Consider the following 18,970-nt stretch of genomic DNA (forward strand, 5'->3'; position numbering starts at 1 on the left):
TTTTACATACTTTCTCTGCAATGGTTACAACAAAGATATTTTTCCTTTTCCCCACCACAGCATTTCTTTGTTGTGTAATATTCCTTTTGCCTGTGGAGTTAAGTCCAAAATTTAATGAGAAAGCCAAAACCAAGCAATACAATTCCCCAGCCTCTTCTCCCAGAGATGCTTGATGGGGTATGCTGGAATTTATTTTTTTCCACTTCGCTCCTTTTCATTCATCTAATCTTGCCTTTTTCTTTAAAAAAGTCACAGCTGCCTATTACTCCATTTGGAATAAAACCCCAGCCTACTGTAATTCTGGCTATGAATTGTGCATCTATCATGTCATGAAACTTTGCCCTCCACTTCAGCCCTCTTCGGCTAGTCAGATTTGGGCTTTAAGACCAAGCCAAAGCTTTGGATGACCCCTCTTCCCTAACTAAACCTCCCCTCTATTATCTCCCTCAGGAATGCCTTAGGTATGTCAGAAGAGTTGCCCTCTCAAAGATGATCTTTGGCTCTCCTCGCTTGTAATTGGTCATTAGAAGCTAGCGTTAAAAGTTTGTGTAAATGTCACCACAGGTATCAGTTGAGAAGCGTCTGGGGGATGTCCCAGCTGAATGCCTGGAATAAACTTTCAGGGACAGACACCGGTGGGTGGCACTTCCCAGTCGGGTCTTTTTTCTCAGGAAAATACTTGGGAGAAGATGAAACTCATCTCACTTGGAGACTGCTGGCTCCATGAGGACCACGTTTCCCCAAAGGTCTCCAGTAAATCCAATTCTCCTTTCCACAGCCTTCCTTCCCTCTCCGTTACTACCCTTCCTCATCTCAACAGTCTTTCACCCGCCCACTTAACCACAACTGCCATGACCCCACCCCAAAATCCCTCAAACTGTAACGAAGCAAGACGTAAAATCACAATTATTATATCGCCCTTTGCTCCTGCCTATGCCACTCAGTTTGTTTTCTTTGCTGCCTTCTTCGGTATTTGTTTGTTTGTTGCCTTTTAAGTCACTACTCTGTGGAGCAGGAACTACCCCATACATGCATTTGCAGAGGAGACTCTGGGAAATGGGTTCTAGTGCAAAGATCATTGCTGAAATAATTCTTTTTTTTCTAGGATTTACGTTAACATCAGCCCCACTGATGGGTTCCCCTCACCAAAAAGTCTTTATACTTGTTGCTAGAAGTAGCAGGTACCCTTTTACAGAAGGAAAGCAGGCAACCAGTTTACAACTGTAACACTGGAAAGACAGACCCACTCTAGGGACACTAGACACCCCTTGCCCATGACAACAGCAGTCCAGAAGTGAATTTTTAGATGAGATACTCTTTCTTTAGTTTTTCCAGCTTTGGAAATTTCTTCAAGCTGAAAGACTCTGCAACGTGAAATAAGACAACCTGTTGATTTGCTCTATCCGTAACCATCACCTAACCCTCACTTTTCTTCAGCCTTTTATGTTTGTTGAATACAAATCAATACAGAATGAACATTATTGACTTTGTAGCTAAACAGAAGCTCTTGATAATTGATTAAATTCACAACCCTTGGTGGGGAAGAAAGTGCAGGCAAGGACAATGCATCCATAAAGGAAAGCTTTTGAAATGAGATTGGGAGCATCACTCGCTGCCAGTACCTAATATGCAGTGTTAGAGTACAACTCTCTAAACTGAAAGAGTACAAAATTGTGTTTCCAGTGGGTGAGGCTGAATGTGACTACACACCAGGAGCAACACAGAGATTTCACTGTGGGCCACATCAAATAATCCACCAAGGGACACGGCTTCAGCCAGCACTCTGGTACCCAACAGATGCGCCTGCTGTTCTGTACGATTGGTCACGAAGTTTGTTTGACTTACAAGTCTTAAAACTTAAGGTCTTTGTGCCTGTTGACCAAGCAGAAAAAAATTTAACATTTTTATAGCCTGAATTTTGAAAAAGTTAAGCGAGCAGTCTCAAAACACACTAACATCGTAATTTCTTCATGCAGTATTTTCAACCTTCATTGGACACTTTTTTTTTTTTAATATAAATTTGAACAACAGCATTAACTGGCCTAGGCACGAAGTGTCCCTGCCACAGGCTTCTAAGGAGGGCAGGTCGGTAACACTGAGCAACACCCAGTGACTTGATACGCTTCAAGGAACAAAGCTGCTCAGATAACTACTCCTCAGTTCTTGCCCGCTGAGAAAATCCTCATCAATCAGTGCCAATCTCTGTCAATGTGTCTGCAAGGTGAAGTTATTTTACTGTTACATTGAGTTTGTCATCAATGCTGGTACCATCTAATGAAAATCTGCACAGCTCTTTCCTCTGCCAAATGGCATTCTTGTGAACAAGGTGCTATACCTCCTCAAAAAAATTATTTATTCATGGAAAACTTATCACAAAGCTCTACAGACAGCACTTATTCCAGGTGCATCTCTAGGGAATGAAAACAACTAAACTTAAATATCAGATAGTTTTAAGAAAAGCTGCCCACAACGGAATTGATTAAAATGTCAAAGACGGAAGATGAGGAAAAATTAAGTCCTTATTATGAATTGTTTCTGCCTACCTCTGTGGCAAACATAGCTAGAAAGGGGACAGACCTCAGTCCTGGTTTTCCTGGTTCTTCCCATGAAATTAGTTTTACCTTCCTAAACTTTTTGGAAACATGAAAGACATCTATAGTCCACAACACAAAGATTTTAAACTCCTTGTTAATGGTCTGACTGGTTTTTTACCCTTAGTGAAAGCATTCAGAGAAGGATGATAGCTGACTCAAGTAAAATTGCTAGAAGCCAATAGAACTGCACTGATTTATATTCCAAAAGGCTCAAATTCTCACAGCTTAACTGTCCTGTTGACAAAGTTAGAAAACAAAAGCTTACTGCAAGTCTTTTGAATTCCAGTCCTTTTTTGGAAAACATATTATTACTCAGGCTTATTTTTCTGAGACATACCAGTGGCAAGGAAGTTTCATCTGGTATTGTACATACCTTTCCAAGATTTTTTTAACTCCTACATTCAATAACAATGAGATTTGATAATTTATTAGCAGCATGTAAGTTCATTTAAAAAACTTCATAATCAGGCAATGTTCGCTACCAACCATTAAAAATTAAGACCATTTTTTAGCTGTTGTGGTGTATTAAACATTGAGAAAATAGGCTTAAAAGTGAGGATGAAAAAGGGAAAATAATTATCTGTTGGTACAGAGATCTGGGCACATGTGCTCTTCACAGACCATCATTTCATTCAAGGCTAAGAAAGCTTTTTCTCCTCATCACAGAGGCAGCCTTGGACTTTTTCACTTCTAACTAGCACAAGGGAGAGGATTCATTTAAACTAACGTAAGTTAAGAAAGGTTTCAGAAAACCTCTTAAAGCCACACTCTTCTCCACCACAGAATAGCTCTGGAGCGGTGCTGCTTGCAGACGAGGCTGAAGAACAGCCAGTTTGGAAGTCATGTGTAAATCTGTCCGCAGCTTAAAGAAAATTTTGTCCTTATCCTGGACCACATTTTCTCATTTAGTGAAGAGTAGTCTGACAAGTAGAAAAAAGCACAGCAGGAGCAAGAACAAATGGAGCCTCACGTGAATGGCTGCATTGTACCGTGTGAAATAAATAAAGGAGAGGCTCCAGAGGAATCATCTGTGTGTAAATTAAGCATCTCTTCTTTGACCTTACTAGTCATTGATGGCATGCTATAGTTTTGTCCTAAGCAGCGAGGGAGAAAGAAATGTATAACTAATCCATTAATATACCCATGTGTTGTGCACTGAACCCCAAAATAAGGATTCCCAGAAAGCTGTGTTTGCATATCCACTCATCCAAGTCAGAGAGTGTTTAATTAAATGCTGATCTTTACTTAAAACTAGTGAGGTGTGAACTGCTCCGTGAGTTACTGGAGATCACGTTGCTACTAATCTCACAACCCACGGGCAGTCAATGTTCAGAGAAGCAGAAGCCAGTCATCTGAAAATCATTAAGGCACCGGCAGCTCAGGTCGTCGGAGCGGGAGGCTGTAAAACTGCCCCGTCCCCATTGCATCCTTCACAGACAGTAGGTGCCTGCTTTCTCACCTGAGCCCCACCCTACACAAAATCTTCCAGAAGCAGCAGAGAATGGAAGAGCAGAGCTCAGTTGTTCTTCCCTGTGTAACACAGGCTGAGCTAATTTAAGTGGAATAGATCAGTCCGGAGAGTAACAGGCATTAAAGCACCATGCAGAGACAGGGTCATGCAAGTGACAAGTGAGACACACTGCAGCATGTCGAGAACCTTCTACCTGAGTATGCTTTCCATGACCACCATCAAAAACACTTTTACACCTCTAGCAATTTTATAGAAAGGAGAGAAAACACTCCATAAAAGGGACTCTCTTCTGCCATGAATATCCCCTACTTCTTAAGGGCTGCAGAGGAGTTTTAGGAGGGAAACCCTCATCCAGCGGTCTTCAAACATGAAGAGACAGCACTAAGGCTTTCTATTGCTGAGGGCAAAGAGGACAGAGAGTTACAGTGCCTGGGGCTATTTCTGAGTCTGATGAGACTTCTTTTAAGAGAAAGCAAAATTAGGTAAGAGGTGCATGGCAGAGAAGCAGAATAGCAAAGAGAAAGTACTGCTTCTGCCCACACTACCAATCCTGAGTTTTGCCTTGCCTTGCCCTGCCAGCCTTCACTACTAGGATGATGAAAATCTGGTGGTGACAGAATAAATCACTATGTCCCAGGGCATAGTGGAAGCAGCTCTTTGCCTCTGTAGCCCATCTAGCCTCGCCACAGGTTGCCTGCTCAAGATCTGCAGACAAGGCCATTTTAATCATTGCATTGTTCACAACCGCCTTTCTGAAACAGTGACTCTTTTCCAGTTTGGACTAGTTCAGCCTCCTCACTATGATACAATTGATTAGACAGCTAAAAGTCCAGCTATGAACATTTTGCATTTCTTAGAAAACTGAGGATGTGCTTCATTACACAAAAAGAGCTTCTCAATTTGAAACTGAAGTGATGGCAACAAGCAACCCGAAGTGGCTTATAGCAATGTCCCACAGGTTGGAAGAATTGGCTGATCAGTTATTGCCTCCTTCATGATACAAGCACTGAATCAGTTTCCTACTCCGCCTCTAAAATTCAAAACTAGCAAGTATAAAGCTCAAGCAGCTCCGCCCTGATTCTCTCCAAGGCCCTTGATTTCACTGCTTCCATTCTGAAGGGGACATGTTAATGCTGCTCTTACATGATGATTTTAGCACCTGTCCCCAAAGACTCCTTTTCAAAGCAATTCAACAGAGGGAAAGAAATTTCATCCTCTTAAATTTAGATGGGTTTTCTCTCCTTTATAAATTAAAAAGGCAAGCAGAAATGATTACTCCAAATTCGAGCTCAGAGCAAGCAGTCTTTTGCAAATTTACACCTCACGCTAATTTTATGCTTAGTAGGTATGCACACTGCATCTCAGCAGTTTTGTTTAAAGTTATCATCATCAAGGCCAGAGGCAAAGGCCTTCCCCCTCAGAGGAAGAAACACTTAGTGCAAGATGCTGGTTTGTGTCACTTCTCTAGACACTGCAACCCAAGAAGTCTACCCAAAATATGTCGGCAACTGCTGAATAGTGAAAACCACTATTGTTTTACCCACTACTGGGAAAAAAAAAAATCAGCATAAATTAGCCACAGACCGCAAGTTTACTCCAACACAGATGAAAAGAAGTTCTGGATCATCTCCAAATAATGAGGTTATAGCCCAAACTTCACACTGCCTCCAACTGAGTGTCATCCCTCAGAGCAGCTGGGCATGTGTGACTGACATTTAATCAGTTTCTGTGGTTTCTCAAAATTGGGGAAGAGGTTAATCTTCCATTGTTAAGAACATTACTATGTTCATGACACACATTCATCCAGCACGTCCACACAGCTGAACAATTATATAAAAGACTGCCTTTGAAGGCAAACTATCTGGACATGCTTCCCACTCCTCAACATCAGACACACAGAAATCACGGAGCCCATACTGATGTTAAAGTCTTCTAGGGGGTAAAACTGGGGTGGGGTGGTATCATTAAAAAGCAAGCCCAAATTAACCACATCTATACACCTGACTAATAGATGACAATAATTAGGCAAAAGCGTTTACAGGTGTTGATCTAATGTCATGAAGACAACACTAACTGCCCGATAATCCCATATATACAGCTTGCTTTAAAGGACTGCAAATCCCTAATTGATGCAATTTGATATACTTGATGACAACTCCTTTTGGATCATAGATTTTGAATTGTTTTTTATCTAGAGTGTGCTCTGTATCTTGCAACCCCACTATGAATAGAGCTGCTCTCTTATTTTATTAGGTTACAGACATATTTTTCCATCCTTGAGCAGGCTACATGCAGACAAATTTACCTGGACAGATGACTCATTAGGTCAAGGAGATGAGTTACACAGGCAATGGCAACACTTTCTGTTATGAGTCAGGAAGGAGAAAATGCTTTACCGTGTGGTCTGTAAGAGGAGGCAGCACAATCAGCTTCTCCATGGTATTCATTACCACCCTCCAGAGCTCTTTCAGCACCCGTTTCAACACTGTCTTTTCACACACAGTCGCAAACAGTGTCAGGCTGCAGGGAGAGAGCAAGAACTGGATAAGCTGAAAGAATGCAATTTGCAAGGAAAAAGGAGAGGTGTATGGAAGAATCAGTGCCCCATCCAAAGCAGTTTGTTGTAATGATTGCTTTAAGGGTAAAAATCTTCCCTTTTCATAAAGTACAGCCTGTCTTCACCCTTGGAGTTCTAGCACTAAAGACATTTGGCCAAAATGGATTATTGACATTTCTGATCTCAATCATTTCTATTTATTGACCTGGGGATTACAGAAGGTATCACTAAGTCATGGTGGTTGGGAATAGTCCAAAAAAGAGCAGGTATCATTGACTGGTTCCCTTTAAGAAGACACTTCCTGATGTGTCGGGTTTACAGATTATAAAGAAAAAAATTACAAACAAATATAGGAGTAATAGGTTTGAAACTTCAAGGGGTTATTATAATTCTTTTTGCTGAATACCTAAATTGATACTTCCCAGACTGTTATGCAGAAGTTCCTGCACAGTTTCTGATAGCTGCTGAAGTGTCTAAATCTTCCACCTCTGTAACCACCTCGAAGCATTTCTTGGACTCCTCTGTATTTTGTTGCAATTGCATTCACCACCAATCACCTGCCATATGTTTATTCCCCTTTACATGAAGTTCTACTTTATCCCTCCATTTATTCCTCCTTTATTATCATACAGGCTATTAAAAAGGCCAAGAAATGTTAGGATCTTCTTCAAAATGATTGTTGGACTTTGGCATTTACTGATCACACTGGGAAAGCTACAAAACAGGAACTCCGCAGCCAGTAGCAGTGCACAGACAATAGCTGACTCTTCGACACTGTGTGACATCTTCTCTCAGATTTCCCTTCTTCTCATAGCTGGTTAGACAGTAAATGAACAAAACTGAACAGGGACAAGACTGATGTGGGTAGGATGCAGGAAGCATCGAAAAAGACTCTCCTTCTGTAAAGGAGGAAAGAAAATAACCCAGGCTCAGATTATCATAATCAAACTGCTCCACAGCTGGACAAAAAGCCCGTAGCATACCAAGTTCCCAGTGATACAAAGGAAGGTGGCTTCTCAGGATTCGTGAAAGCATACATGGAAAATGCTCAAATGAGAAGGCTCCTAGATGTAATGATTGCTGCAGAGAGTCACTTACTACATGGTGAACCAAAAAAAAGATGGGATAATCAATACAAAAGGCAACAAAAGAAACTGTATTTTAAACTTGTAAAGCTTCACATCTCTCGCAGCACTTATTACGAAAATTCCTGGCCACCCCTTTCAAAATAAAGAACTGCTGTGCATCAACAAGAAGTTTAACTTCCACAATGATTAAAAACTATTTCTATTTGTAGATCAAGGCTTAGCTGATGAGAATGATGTGCAGTTAGTCACAAGTCCCTGTACAGCTGAATCATGCTGTGTTAATGGCAACAGTTAATTAAAGCAATGGATCAAGCTTATGTACATCACATAATTCAGAAGCTTATTTTCTAGTCAGAACAGCACCTAGTATGACTAGAATACACATGCTTAACATGACTGGGATACTGAGTAGTGTATGTATCAAGTATGTAAGTATGGTTTGCAATACGTTTGCTCATGGGCTACAGTACAATTTGTATAGGAAAAAAAACGTAGCTAATAAATTTAGAATTTCAGTCTTTCCCACTACCTGATCAGCAGTGTCTTTTGCTGATTGTTATAATTGTCAGAGGGAGGAAGGAGAACTGAGAGTGTGCTCTGGCACTGAATGAAGGCTGAAGAGGTGATCCATGGCTTGAGAGAGAGGCAGATATGGGAAGAAAAGCCATTAAATCTTCCTGAGAATTTGGAAGCCGGACATCTCAAGAATAATCCAAGAACATGGGACTATTTTTCCTTCCCCCATCCTGTTCCCAATCCGATGTACTGTATGAGTAACACGTATTTGAACACTCGCTTACTTTCCATCCAGGAAATCCATCAATGGCCTCAGGACATTATCTGCATCTTGTGCAACTGTGTTTCTGGCATTAGCAGCAACGTTTCCTGTCCCCTTCACTTGACAGAGGATATCAGACATTTGCTTGACACACTCATCAATACGAGTCTGAAAGCTGAACAGGTAGGAGAGAGGCAAAAACAAGATTATCAGTGGCAGAGATCTTAGCTCTAGTACATAAGGTAAAATATCGCAAGTCCATAAACCAATTACACATTCTTCCTCCCTGAGATTTTCTGCTCATTTCCTTACTGTATTTATTACTGATGGGCATGCTACCCAGTTCCTTATGCACATCATCCACAGACAGCCTACCACCTCTGAACACAAGACACCATCACACTTGAGAGGAGTTTGTTCATTCATCTTGCAAAAACAAACGATCCTTTCCTGATTTCAGGAAACACTGTTATTCTTAGCTCAAAGCACCCTGCTGTATCTTCGCTTTCTACACAGGGTGTTACACCACAGAGACTGGGATATAGCATGGAGCAATGGCACAATACACGCACAACTCGGAGCACCCAGGAGTCCATCGGCGGTAATTCGGTTATGACCCATCATAGGCTGAGTCTTTAAAATAATAGAGACAGCCTGAAGGCAGGCACTGACTGAAACCAGTCCACTGCCATACAGTCCATGCTATATCGAAGTGTCAAAATGGATACGGGGCTCAGCTGTGAAACAAGCAGTGTCATTGTAATGAAGTGACATGCAAGCCATTAAAGCACAGTTATTTTTCCATCTCTTACTGCTAAGAGGAGGTTCAAAATGAAATAATACAATGGTTAAAAATGATGAATAGATCAGCAGAGCTGTCAACATATCAATTCAGCGAATAAAGGAAAATGCTTTGACGTTTAAAAGAACAGTTACTAACAACAGGTATTACAAGCAACATTTAGCCATCCATTAACAGCACAGAGGTTTGAAACCAGGAAGAGAAGTCAGTGCTAAGAGCTAGGGTAAAGATTTATGAGCAGGAACACAGGTTTGGAAGTCAGCTTTATATCTGCATAAGTGGCCTGAGCTTCTGCTGTGTGAACCACCTAGGACACCTCTGAGTCGGGTGCCAGCATACAACCCCTCTGCCCCGTGGCTCTGACCTTCCTTCTCCACCCCGTCACCTCTTTGCTCTCCTGCACTGCCACCTCCAGCCTCATGGTCCCTCTTGCTCACTTCTAACCTGCCTCTGACAGGAGCAATTCCAGAGTGCAATTCCAGAGCTCCTTCCCCATGCAGCCTCCACTTCCACTTTCCCCATTTCTAGGAGAATGGCTTGCAGCAGCCAGTTGTGACTACAATGACAACTTAACCAGAGACATAAGTCACATCAAATACAATAGTACCAAGCATTTACTGTACTGCTGACAGTCCCTGTTCTGTTACAGGCTAACCTTACCCCACAGCTCTTCCAAATACTGCATCAGTTGTAGGACCCTGCTTCAGGATGCTGTAAATCCCCAGCCAGGGGATGAAAAATAACAGAATCCCTTGAAGGATAAAAATTAATACAAAGCAAAACTGTCACCAATTATGAAAAATGATAAATCAATTACTGTGGCAACAGGTTCACCTGAAAGTGAAGATCATGTAGATGTACAGCTTATCAGGAGCCTGTGGCAGCAGCAAGTTAAAAGACCTCACCTATGCTGTCAGACAGGGCCTTCTGCTCCTGAATTCCCGCAGGAATTCCCTCCTTCACTCCTACAGCCTCCAAGAACAAAACAGCCTTGTGTGAAGTATAAACCCTTTTAAGGCTCCTTTTCTCTGTGATATCCTTTAAAGCATAAAATGCTTCTGTGTCCAGACATAACTCTCTCTCAGCACAATGGTGGCAAGGCTCTCCGGATGCGTGCTGCTTTCCCAGCAGGCGCAATGGTCTCACATAGACGAAGAAAAGTTAAGATCTGCAGCGTCAGGTGTGCACAGTGTTGTAGGAGCTACTGTTTACAGACTCCGCACAGAATATTGTGGATGTCTGTCTTACCTCCCACATTTATATCCTTTAGAAGATCCTGCTTATACAGTAAACCGCAGCTCTGCTTTTCATTCCTATTACTGTAAAGGAATGAGCAAAAGCATCTGAGCCATCTGACTGGCAAAACTTCTTGCTGGAACATCTCTCTAGAACACTCCCTGGTATGTATGCTGATACCAAATAATCTCTTTAAATCATACTTGCAAATGTCAATATTGTACCCTAATTGTCTTGTAGCAGTGACACCAAGGAGATAGGTCTCAGATAACAAAATTCATCCCCTAATTATGATTTCTCACTCATGCTCCATCTAGTTATGAACCTTACCGATTCAATTCAGTTACAGTTTGAATCTTTCCATTTCTTGCTATAGCATCCGTTACTGGCAATGGGAACTCCTCAGTTATCTCCCCACTTAGCTCTGTGTGCTGAAATCCAAATAGTCGCTGACAAATCCCACTGTGATTTTTTGGTCATAAGTACTGCAAATCTGTAGACTGTAGGAGGCCAAGTTGATACAATTTGCTTTATTCCCCTTGCCCATGTTTCAGCTATACTACAGTTCATGCCTGCATTAATCTTGTTATAAAGCACAATGTGAAATTAATGGGGTTTATCACGAGAAATGGTTCTTTTTGAAGATCAGTTGGGAACCCTGTATTTCTAGATTTTGCTTAATTGACATCTTTTATGGTTCACTACAAAATTGTTATGAAGTTGAGCACATTTTTATCCTCAGGTAAATGGTAACATGATTTGCAATAAAACTTAATTGCCATCAATTACTCTGGCAATACTTTGAAGAGCTCCTCCCCTTGAAACATTACAAAACACCATTCACTGCAACATTAGAACAAGTCAACATTAAATTCTAAACCTGTTTCCTTCTTATTCCAATATTCATTTAACAATCAGAAATCAGTCAGCTGTTTCATACATTTAGAGCAGAATGTTTAAACAAGAATGTTGTTTCATAAACACTAAGCTGGAAACTGCTTTCTGAGCAATAAAGGAGCAGGCAATTCTGTTACTGACAAGCACGACTTACAAAAGAAAATCACTCTCTGTAATTCAAATACATTTCACAGTTGAGAGATCTCCGTGTTACATTTCTAAGCAGAGCAATATAGAAAAGAGAGACTTTAAAAAAATCTCTCACTTCTTTAGATGGTCTCAGTATTTGAAAGACCATGAATTTATGACAAAAAGAAAAATATAATGCAGTTGATATGAGCTTCTTTTTTCTTCCTAACCTGACTGAATGAGATTAGATCAAAAAAAGGAATGCTTCAAGGACAGGGACCTCGTTATACTCACCTGTTACCAAACACTGCGCTTAGCTCATCCAAAACATTGTTCAGCTTCACCTGGAGCTCTTTGAGATGGTCACTTGCTTCTGCATCCAACTGTGAATGAAAGAAGAGCACTTAGCTTGAACCCAGAGGGCAGTCTGCTGTCCTTCACAGTGCTCTTCTTCACTGTTGCGGCTACTGTTAATAAGCAGGTGAACTATCACCACTGAGCTCTGTCAGCTAGGATGAAATCATCAACAGATATTTGCCTAAACAGCAGCAAGTGGTTTCCCCAGGCTCGAATACCCTCCAATACCCTTCCTGCCATTTGCAAAGTTGAGAAAGAAAGTGAATGTGAATTCCCTGTGGCCAACAGAGTAAGCAGGCTGAGAAGTCATCAAGCACCATGCATTACCTTGGGCTCACGGGTCATTTCACCTCTCTAAGCCTAGGAGACAGGGCTTTTCAGACTTGATGTTATTTACTTCTGCATTTCCTCATGCATGGTCTTGAAAGATGCTATTTCACCTTCCACCCTGCTGTCAGTATTCAAACTGAAGATCAACCCAGGCACTGCTCTCAGAAGACTGGACCCCAGCTATTTTGAAAATCAGGCCACAATATCATGGCAGGAACTGTTGTGCACTGATCACTTTTGGAAAGCATAATCTCAGCTATGGGTATTAGGCACAAGTAGCTGTACTCTCACATGGAGCCAGATAGCTTTTTGTATATAACTGTTCAGAGGAGACTTCACGAGACAAACAAAAAAAAAGTGCTCCAAGCACATGGACACTGCTGACGCCTTGGCACGTTCTGTAAGAAAGTGCTTGCTCCATTATTATCAGCCCAAAGCCACCTGTTTTTACATTCAACAGTGCCCTGTATTCCAGCTGTAGTCATCCCTCCAGCCTCAATAGAGCCACTTCTGAGCAAGCTACCTGTGTGTATACATAACAACACATATTGAATGCTTTGGGATTATTTGCTCTGAAAAAGTAACTTGTAAAACAGATTTGCCTTTGTATGCAGGCAGGCAAGCTGCGTGTAAAACAAAAACCTTCCAGAAATGTTTGCATTTGGCATTCAGAGCTTCAGCCCTTACCTCTAAGGCAGAGTATCTATTTACAAATGTAATGAGCCAGATGCCAATACAGCAGTTAAAAATCAGTTTAGATTTTTATGGTATATCACGCATGCAGCTATACAGGATTTGAACATGACAGGAATTCCAACTTCTATATTCAGTGCTGAAGCTCTCTTCGTATTCCTCAGCATCTGTCAGAGAAAGCCAAGCCTTAGGGCATTTGGCATCTGATCTGTTCATTTTCCTGTTGTAAGCTGGCATGGAAAACTGACTCTATCAGGCATTTGAACTTGTGCTAATGAAAATCCTGGATCAGAATTTTGAAAATAATTAAAAAAAAAAAAACAAGCAAATGATGATTACTTAAGCCTTACAACTTTAGGCACTGCTAGCTCTGATTACTTTTCCTTTAATAAAGTGAATTTGTATTCCTATTACCTTTATAACTCCCTCACTCTATGAAGGCAGAAGGAAGCTGATGTCATGCCAATCATTCCAGCCAAGCAATCATTCTAGCCAAGCTTGTAGGTAACAAAACAAAACCAGCATCTGTTGGTGGTGGTTTGTCCTGCCCCTACATTAATCCTTCACTTCTCCTACTGTGTAAAGGGGCAACGAGTCACAAGCTGACTGATTTGCTATCTACAATTAATGGCACTGAATAGTACTCTGCTTTTGGCCATTTCTGGTAGATTTGAGGCAGGATCAGTTTATGATACATCAAAACATTTCAAGAAACTGCTTTTCCAGATAAAAATAAAAGCCGGAAGAATTTGGCACAAGACACCTATTCCTCACTATTTACTTGTACTTCTTTATAAGTTACCAGATGCATGGTCTAGAGAATGTTTGAGGTTGGGATCAACAACTTATTGCCATGGTTCATGAACCATGGGATTAATGACTTGTTTTACTGTGAGGTGGCATGGAGAGCTCACCAACTACCTCTAAGCTTCTCCTTGCTATTGTTGACTGCAAACTGATCTTCTCAGGAGCAGAAGAAAGGCTGATTGCCAGCCCTGTACTGCAAGGAAGGACAGCTGGAGCAATGTTTTGCCAAGGGGATGAGCTCCGTTAGCTGTTTTTTGTTTTGTTTTTGTTTTGGAGGAGAGAGGAACTCTCTCTCCTCCAAAACATTAGCTTACAGCTTTCTGGGTGCGACTGGCAAGACAGCTGCCCAGATTTAACTTCGAGGCGCCCAGCCTTACCCTCAGGAAGCAAAGCCCTGGTGGTAAGCATTCTGTTTCAGTATCCACCAAGTCCTCTGTCATCCTAGAAAGGCTATTGTCTTCTCAGCAACAGCTGTTATGGAAGGAGGAGTCCACATTACTGATCATTAATGCTTAGGCATTGGCATGCTTTGGCTTGAAAGCAAATTTCAGGGAATTACCTGAGTGTGATTCAAGTCCATTAGGAAGGTGTGTACTACTGTTTCACATATATAAATTACACATCAGTTACAGAGTCCCTGTAGCATGTGGTATAACTGCAAACTGTTCTTTGCCAATATGGTGAAGCACTGATAACAGTGCTCAAATGAAACAGCGTAAGTTTTGCTGTTGCTGCTCAGCTTATGTATTCTAAGCACATCAGTTATCACTGATAGCAGGAAATGCTACTTGGACTGCATGATAAATCTGGCTGGTAGAGTAAAGCAGAAAGCAGTATTAGGCAGCTGGGTCACTGCTGTATGTCACGTTCAGAGATATCTCTCGGAGGCTGGAGCTCAGCAGGCTTATGATCTCCATTCTGTGGGTGTATCAGAGATGATTCAGAGTAAGAAATCTAATGGAAAGTTCTCTGTGCAAAACATGGGACAGTACCCACAGTGAGGTGGCTTCTGATCTCTGAGCAAATGCTCCAATTCCAATGGAAATAGTGGCTGGCATGGCCATAGTTCTGTGTTTGAGATTAAATGTGCAATACACAAAACTGAGGTGCATACAAAGAGGGAAGAGGTAACCCTATATTTACATTTCAGGGAAGAAAGCAGGGCCCTGTTAATTTTGTGTAAAGATTTGGGACTCTGCACTTCAGAAAATCTGGGCCTCGAAGTCTCATCCAAGCGCATTCAGGGCTGGAACCTCAAGTTCTCTGCTAATCTGAACGGTGGCATTTACAGCATAGTGCTATGAACTTCAATTTAGATTGATCTTCTCCTGCTTCTCTCATGGATGAAATGGAACCCATGAGTCTAAGGATCTGCTGTGATGGGCTTCCAAGTTTTTCAAGAGATGACATTAGTTCTTCTTTGGTATCTACACACACTGGTGAAGCGTGAGTGACCAGAACTGGAAGGCTCCTCTGTAGCTGGAGAAACATAGCTCTTACCTTCTAAAAGGTTGAAGATGTTAATCAATTCACATCTTAAAGCCAGAGAACCTGTGAAATCATCAGGTCTGATCTGACATATAAGCAGCTAGAGAATCTTGCCCTGCTATCCTATTTTAGCTTTATGCAAGTTACAGAGTTCATCTGGCTCCAGCTTGAAGTTGCTGATTTTTGTTCTGCCTCCCTCCACTAGCACCTGGGAGCTCCCCTCTGCCGAGCTCCCCTGTGAGGCAGGGAGCTCAACAGATCCAACCTCCCTTTAGAGTCTCGCTTACACTAAGTTTTCAAGCATCTCTCCACTTTCCTACAGGATTCAAGAGTAAGGACCCTGTAGTGCTGAATCCAAACAGCTGCCAGCTTCTCAAATACTAGGGTGGCCTTAGCTATGGCATGTGGGATGCTAAAGAGAAGCAATCAGTAGATACCACAAATCCTTTGAGAACATTCCTATCAAGTCTTTGCCGTTTCTAAGTCATTCTGCAATTTTTCAGGTGGCTAACTTAGGATTTAAAATGTGGGCTAACCCTGGCTGAGCATTAAGAGGAGAGTTTCCTAAAGCATTAATTGTACAGATTAGCTTGAAACCGAAGGCATGAAAATTGTATGATGACAATCTGCTGCTACTCAGCAGCTAATTCTTTGCGTTCCCTAGGCAGTGCTTGCCTCTGATATTCACCCCGCATGCTTGACTTTGGAAAAAAAAAGTGCAGAAATTTTTTAAACTGGGCTTCCACAGCACATCTAGGCTTCAGCAGTGGGCAATGCAGTACAGCACCTTTTAATTTCAGTGCCATGAGCTCATAACTCATGAAAAGCTAAGCAAAATAATGGACTGCAGAAAGCCATCTCTCTCAAGCAAAATGAGAAAGGCTTATTCTGGTGTCAGGGACAGCGCACAGAGCAGGCTGAAGTCTGCAGGAAAACTGCAGAGGTGGGTAGAAAATGCAATTCACATTAGGCTTTATTAGATAATCTATGAATAATTAAATAAATAGGGCCAAATTCAGGCAAACACTAGCAATGAATCTATATGGCCCACTTTAGCACAGAGCTAAATTACAATCTCCATTCTGTGTGTGTATTTGAGATGATTCAGAGGAATCAAAAGTTTCAAAAGGTATTCATGTATCCAATTTCTGTCCAAGACTCACCCCCCGATTCCATGTTCATTATGCTTTTAATGTTACCTGCCTTTCCATAAACATTGCCTTTCCAAAACACGCTTCAGGAATGTCTGAGAATGCTACTGAGCCACAGTGAAGCTGTTTTGATCCCGTGAGATCAACACAGCTCAGAAGGAAAATAAAAGTATTAATTATAAATCCTAAAAAACATTTCAGATACTTCTTTCTGTGTGTGTGTGTGTATACAAATGCCTTGAGATCTCAAGCACAGACCCAAGAGAATCCCTCCACGCAGAGGGATTCTAAAGCTCTGCTGCTGTCTTTATTGCTTCTGACTAGTAATGTTCACAGACCACATGATGCCAACACATTAAACCCAGAGATGCTGGGCAATTGTACCTTCTGAGTACTACAGTTGGAAGAAGAATAAGAGAAGCGGGGGCAAAGGTACCATTCCTCATTTGGGGAAAAAAAGGTGAAGGAAGGCACTATATCAAGGAGCCCAATGTCAAGAAATAGCACTGGGCAAGCACTCCTGTTCCATGTTACGCCATTACGCTGCAGGGTGACTTTGGGTGAGCCCTGTCCCTTCTTTTCACTTGCTGCAAAAGAGAATAAGTGATAGGGATTTCCATAGGAGTGTGTTTTGGATGCACTGGCAAAGAGCACTAGGTAGCAGCAGTATTTCAAAGCTTTCCAGAGTTGTGCAGTGCTACAGGTGTAGATGGAGATGGATCTGTGAATCAGAAGCAGATGAAGCCACAAGTACACAGTAACTGAAACAAATCCCCAAGTTCTGGCTTCACACATTGTACATCTAACAGACCTGCCACAGAACAACGGAGTATTTGGTACCTAGTTCTCAACACCTTTGAGAACACAAAAAGATGAACAGTTCAAGATGACCAGGACATACCACTATGCTACCTTCTTATTCCCCCAAGCAATAGATTGGGTAGAGAAGCCAGGACAATGCTTACTGTGCAAGCTTGTGCAAGCTACTGTGTGATGTATAGATGAATATAAATCAAATCTGTCACAGAAAGTAAGAACTGCTCTTCCTGAAGGGGAGGATAAAACCCATAGATGCATTTCCAGGAGCGTGTTTGTCTATATGTTCTATTTTCAAAGCTGTTGACTCACCAATTGTTACTCACTAGCCAGCTTCAATCTACATCGGAAAAAGGACTACTAAAACTAGGACAAGACCTTGTTTACTCTAGCAAAACAGAGGACCCGGCAGGTTTCAAGTCAAGAAGCAAAGTACTACATAGTCACCAAGAGGGAAACCCCTGGGGATAGCAAATAATGCAGGCACCTAACACAACACGATTTATTTCTGGTGATCAGCGGCAGCTTAATGAAGTGGACAAGCAGCATTTGAAATGAAAAAAACAGCTTCCTAGCATGTTTGCCTGGTTTCTTCCTGTGTATTTTATTGCTCACAGTCTGGATTCCTCTCCCTTTCTTTTCTTTTGATTCCACAGTGCAGGGGAAATAGTGGATGCATCACCTCTGTTCTCCCTTACCTATACCTCCTGAGGAAGGTTTTAAAGGGCAGAATGCAGAGAAAAGGTATAGTCTGGAAAAGTAGCCGACAATCTTAATAAACGCTTTTTTTCCTCTCCCTATTTAACACACTATCAGGTGATATTTTCAATTTGCAGGCGGCATTTTCAATTTCAAATATATGGAAACACTACTTAATGGCCACCGCTATGGAAAAAAGTAGCAAATTGATTCCTTAAGGGAAATTCAGTGCACATGGATTAAAACTTTATAAACCACAAACATTTCATCACAAGTTTATTTTTTCCTGAAAAATAAGCATTCTGCTACCGCTGCTATTACAGCTGAGAGCCTATAATTCTAGTTCTTGATGTAGGGCTCAGAAATTAGGATTGTTGAGATCACATGTGAAAGAATGACAGCAGTTTTCCTTGCTTTGTGGGGTAAATTTATTGTTGAGATATTTGCCACTTCATAGAATTCTGCCATTGAACACAAGAAAGATTTGAAACAGCAATACAGGCAAAAACTGAGCTGCCCATCAGCAAAGCTGACTTTCCTCTTGGCATACAGGTCATAGCAGGTTCTACCACAACACAACCAAAAAGAATGCACTTAGGTTTTGAAAATAATTTTTTCCTAACATCAGCATCAGCAGCCTTTTCTTCATCTTCTTGAATCTTGAAAAGCAATGAAAAAAGAAGAGAAAAAAACAGATACATGGATTATATCAGAACAGACACAGTGATCTGGGGGGAGGAAAACCTTATTTCTGTAAAAATGGCCATCTCAGAACAAAGAACAGAAACTAAGATATTTATATTCATGGACACATCTGAGTATCCAACAAAGCATGAAGACAGAACTCTTATTTGCACATCTGCAATATATTAGACATTGGACACTTAATGCCAAAGGTACTGTCCCACATTTATATGCCACATAAAATGACTTGATGTCAACAGTTCTCAGACCTATCTGTCTGTCTGCAGAGCCGAGAAACCAGCAGCCACACCCACATCCAGCCCACATGAGCACAGTACATATCCTTCTTTTCCATCCACTATTCTGTGCCTCGAAACATTCCCTCCCGCATCT

General features: G+C 41.5%; 1 protein-coding gene across 3 annotated transcripts in view; it reads right to left on the reverse strand.

The window, feature by feature from the left end:
* The window catches only part of UNC13B (unc-13 homolog B), a 217,829-nt gene that overhangs the window by 15,668 nt on the left and 183,191 nt on the right, over positions 1-18,970 (reverse strand). For all 3 annotated transcript variants that reach the window (XM_075138254.1, XM_075138255.1, XM_075138256.1), the window contains 3 exons: positions 11,847-11,935; positions 8,511-8,663; positions 6,462-6,585 (listed from right to left, as the gene is read on the reverse strand). In XM_075138254.1, coding sequence (XP_074994355.1) covers positions 6,462-6,585; positions 8,511-8,663; positions 11,847-11,935 — 366 coding nt within the window. The remainder of the gene's footprint in view (positions 1-6,461; positions 6,586-8,510; positions 8,664-11,846; positions 11,936-18,970) is intronic.

Source organism: Calonectris borealis, chromosome Z (assembly GCF_964195595.1).
Source record: "Calonectris borealis chromosome Z, bCalBor7.hap1.2, whole genome shotgun sequence".
NCBI classification, from domain to species: Eukaryota; Metazoa; Chordata; class Aves; order Procellariiformes; family Procellariidae; genus Calonectris; species Calonectris borealis.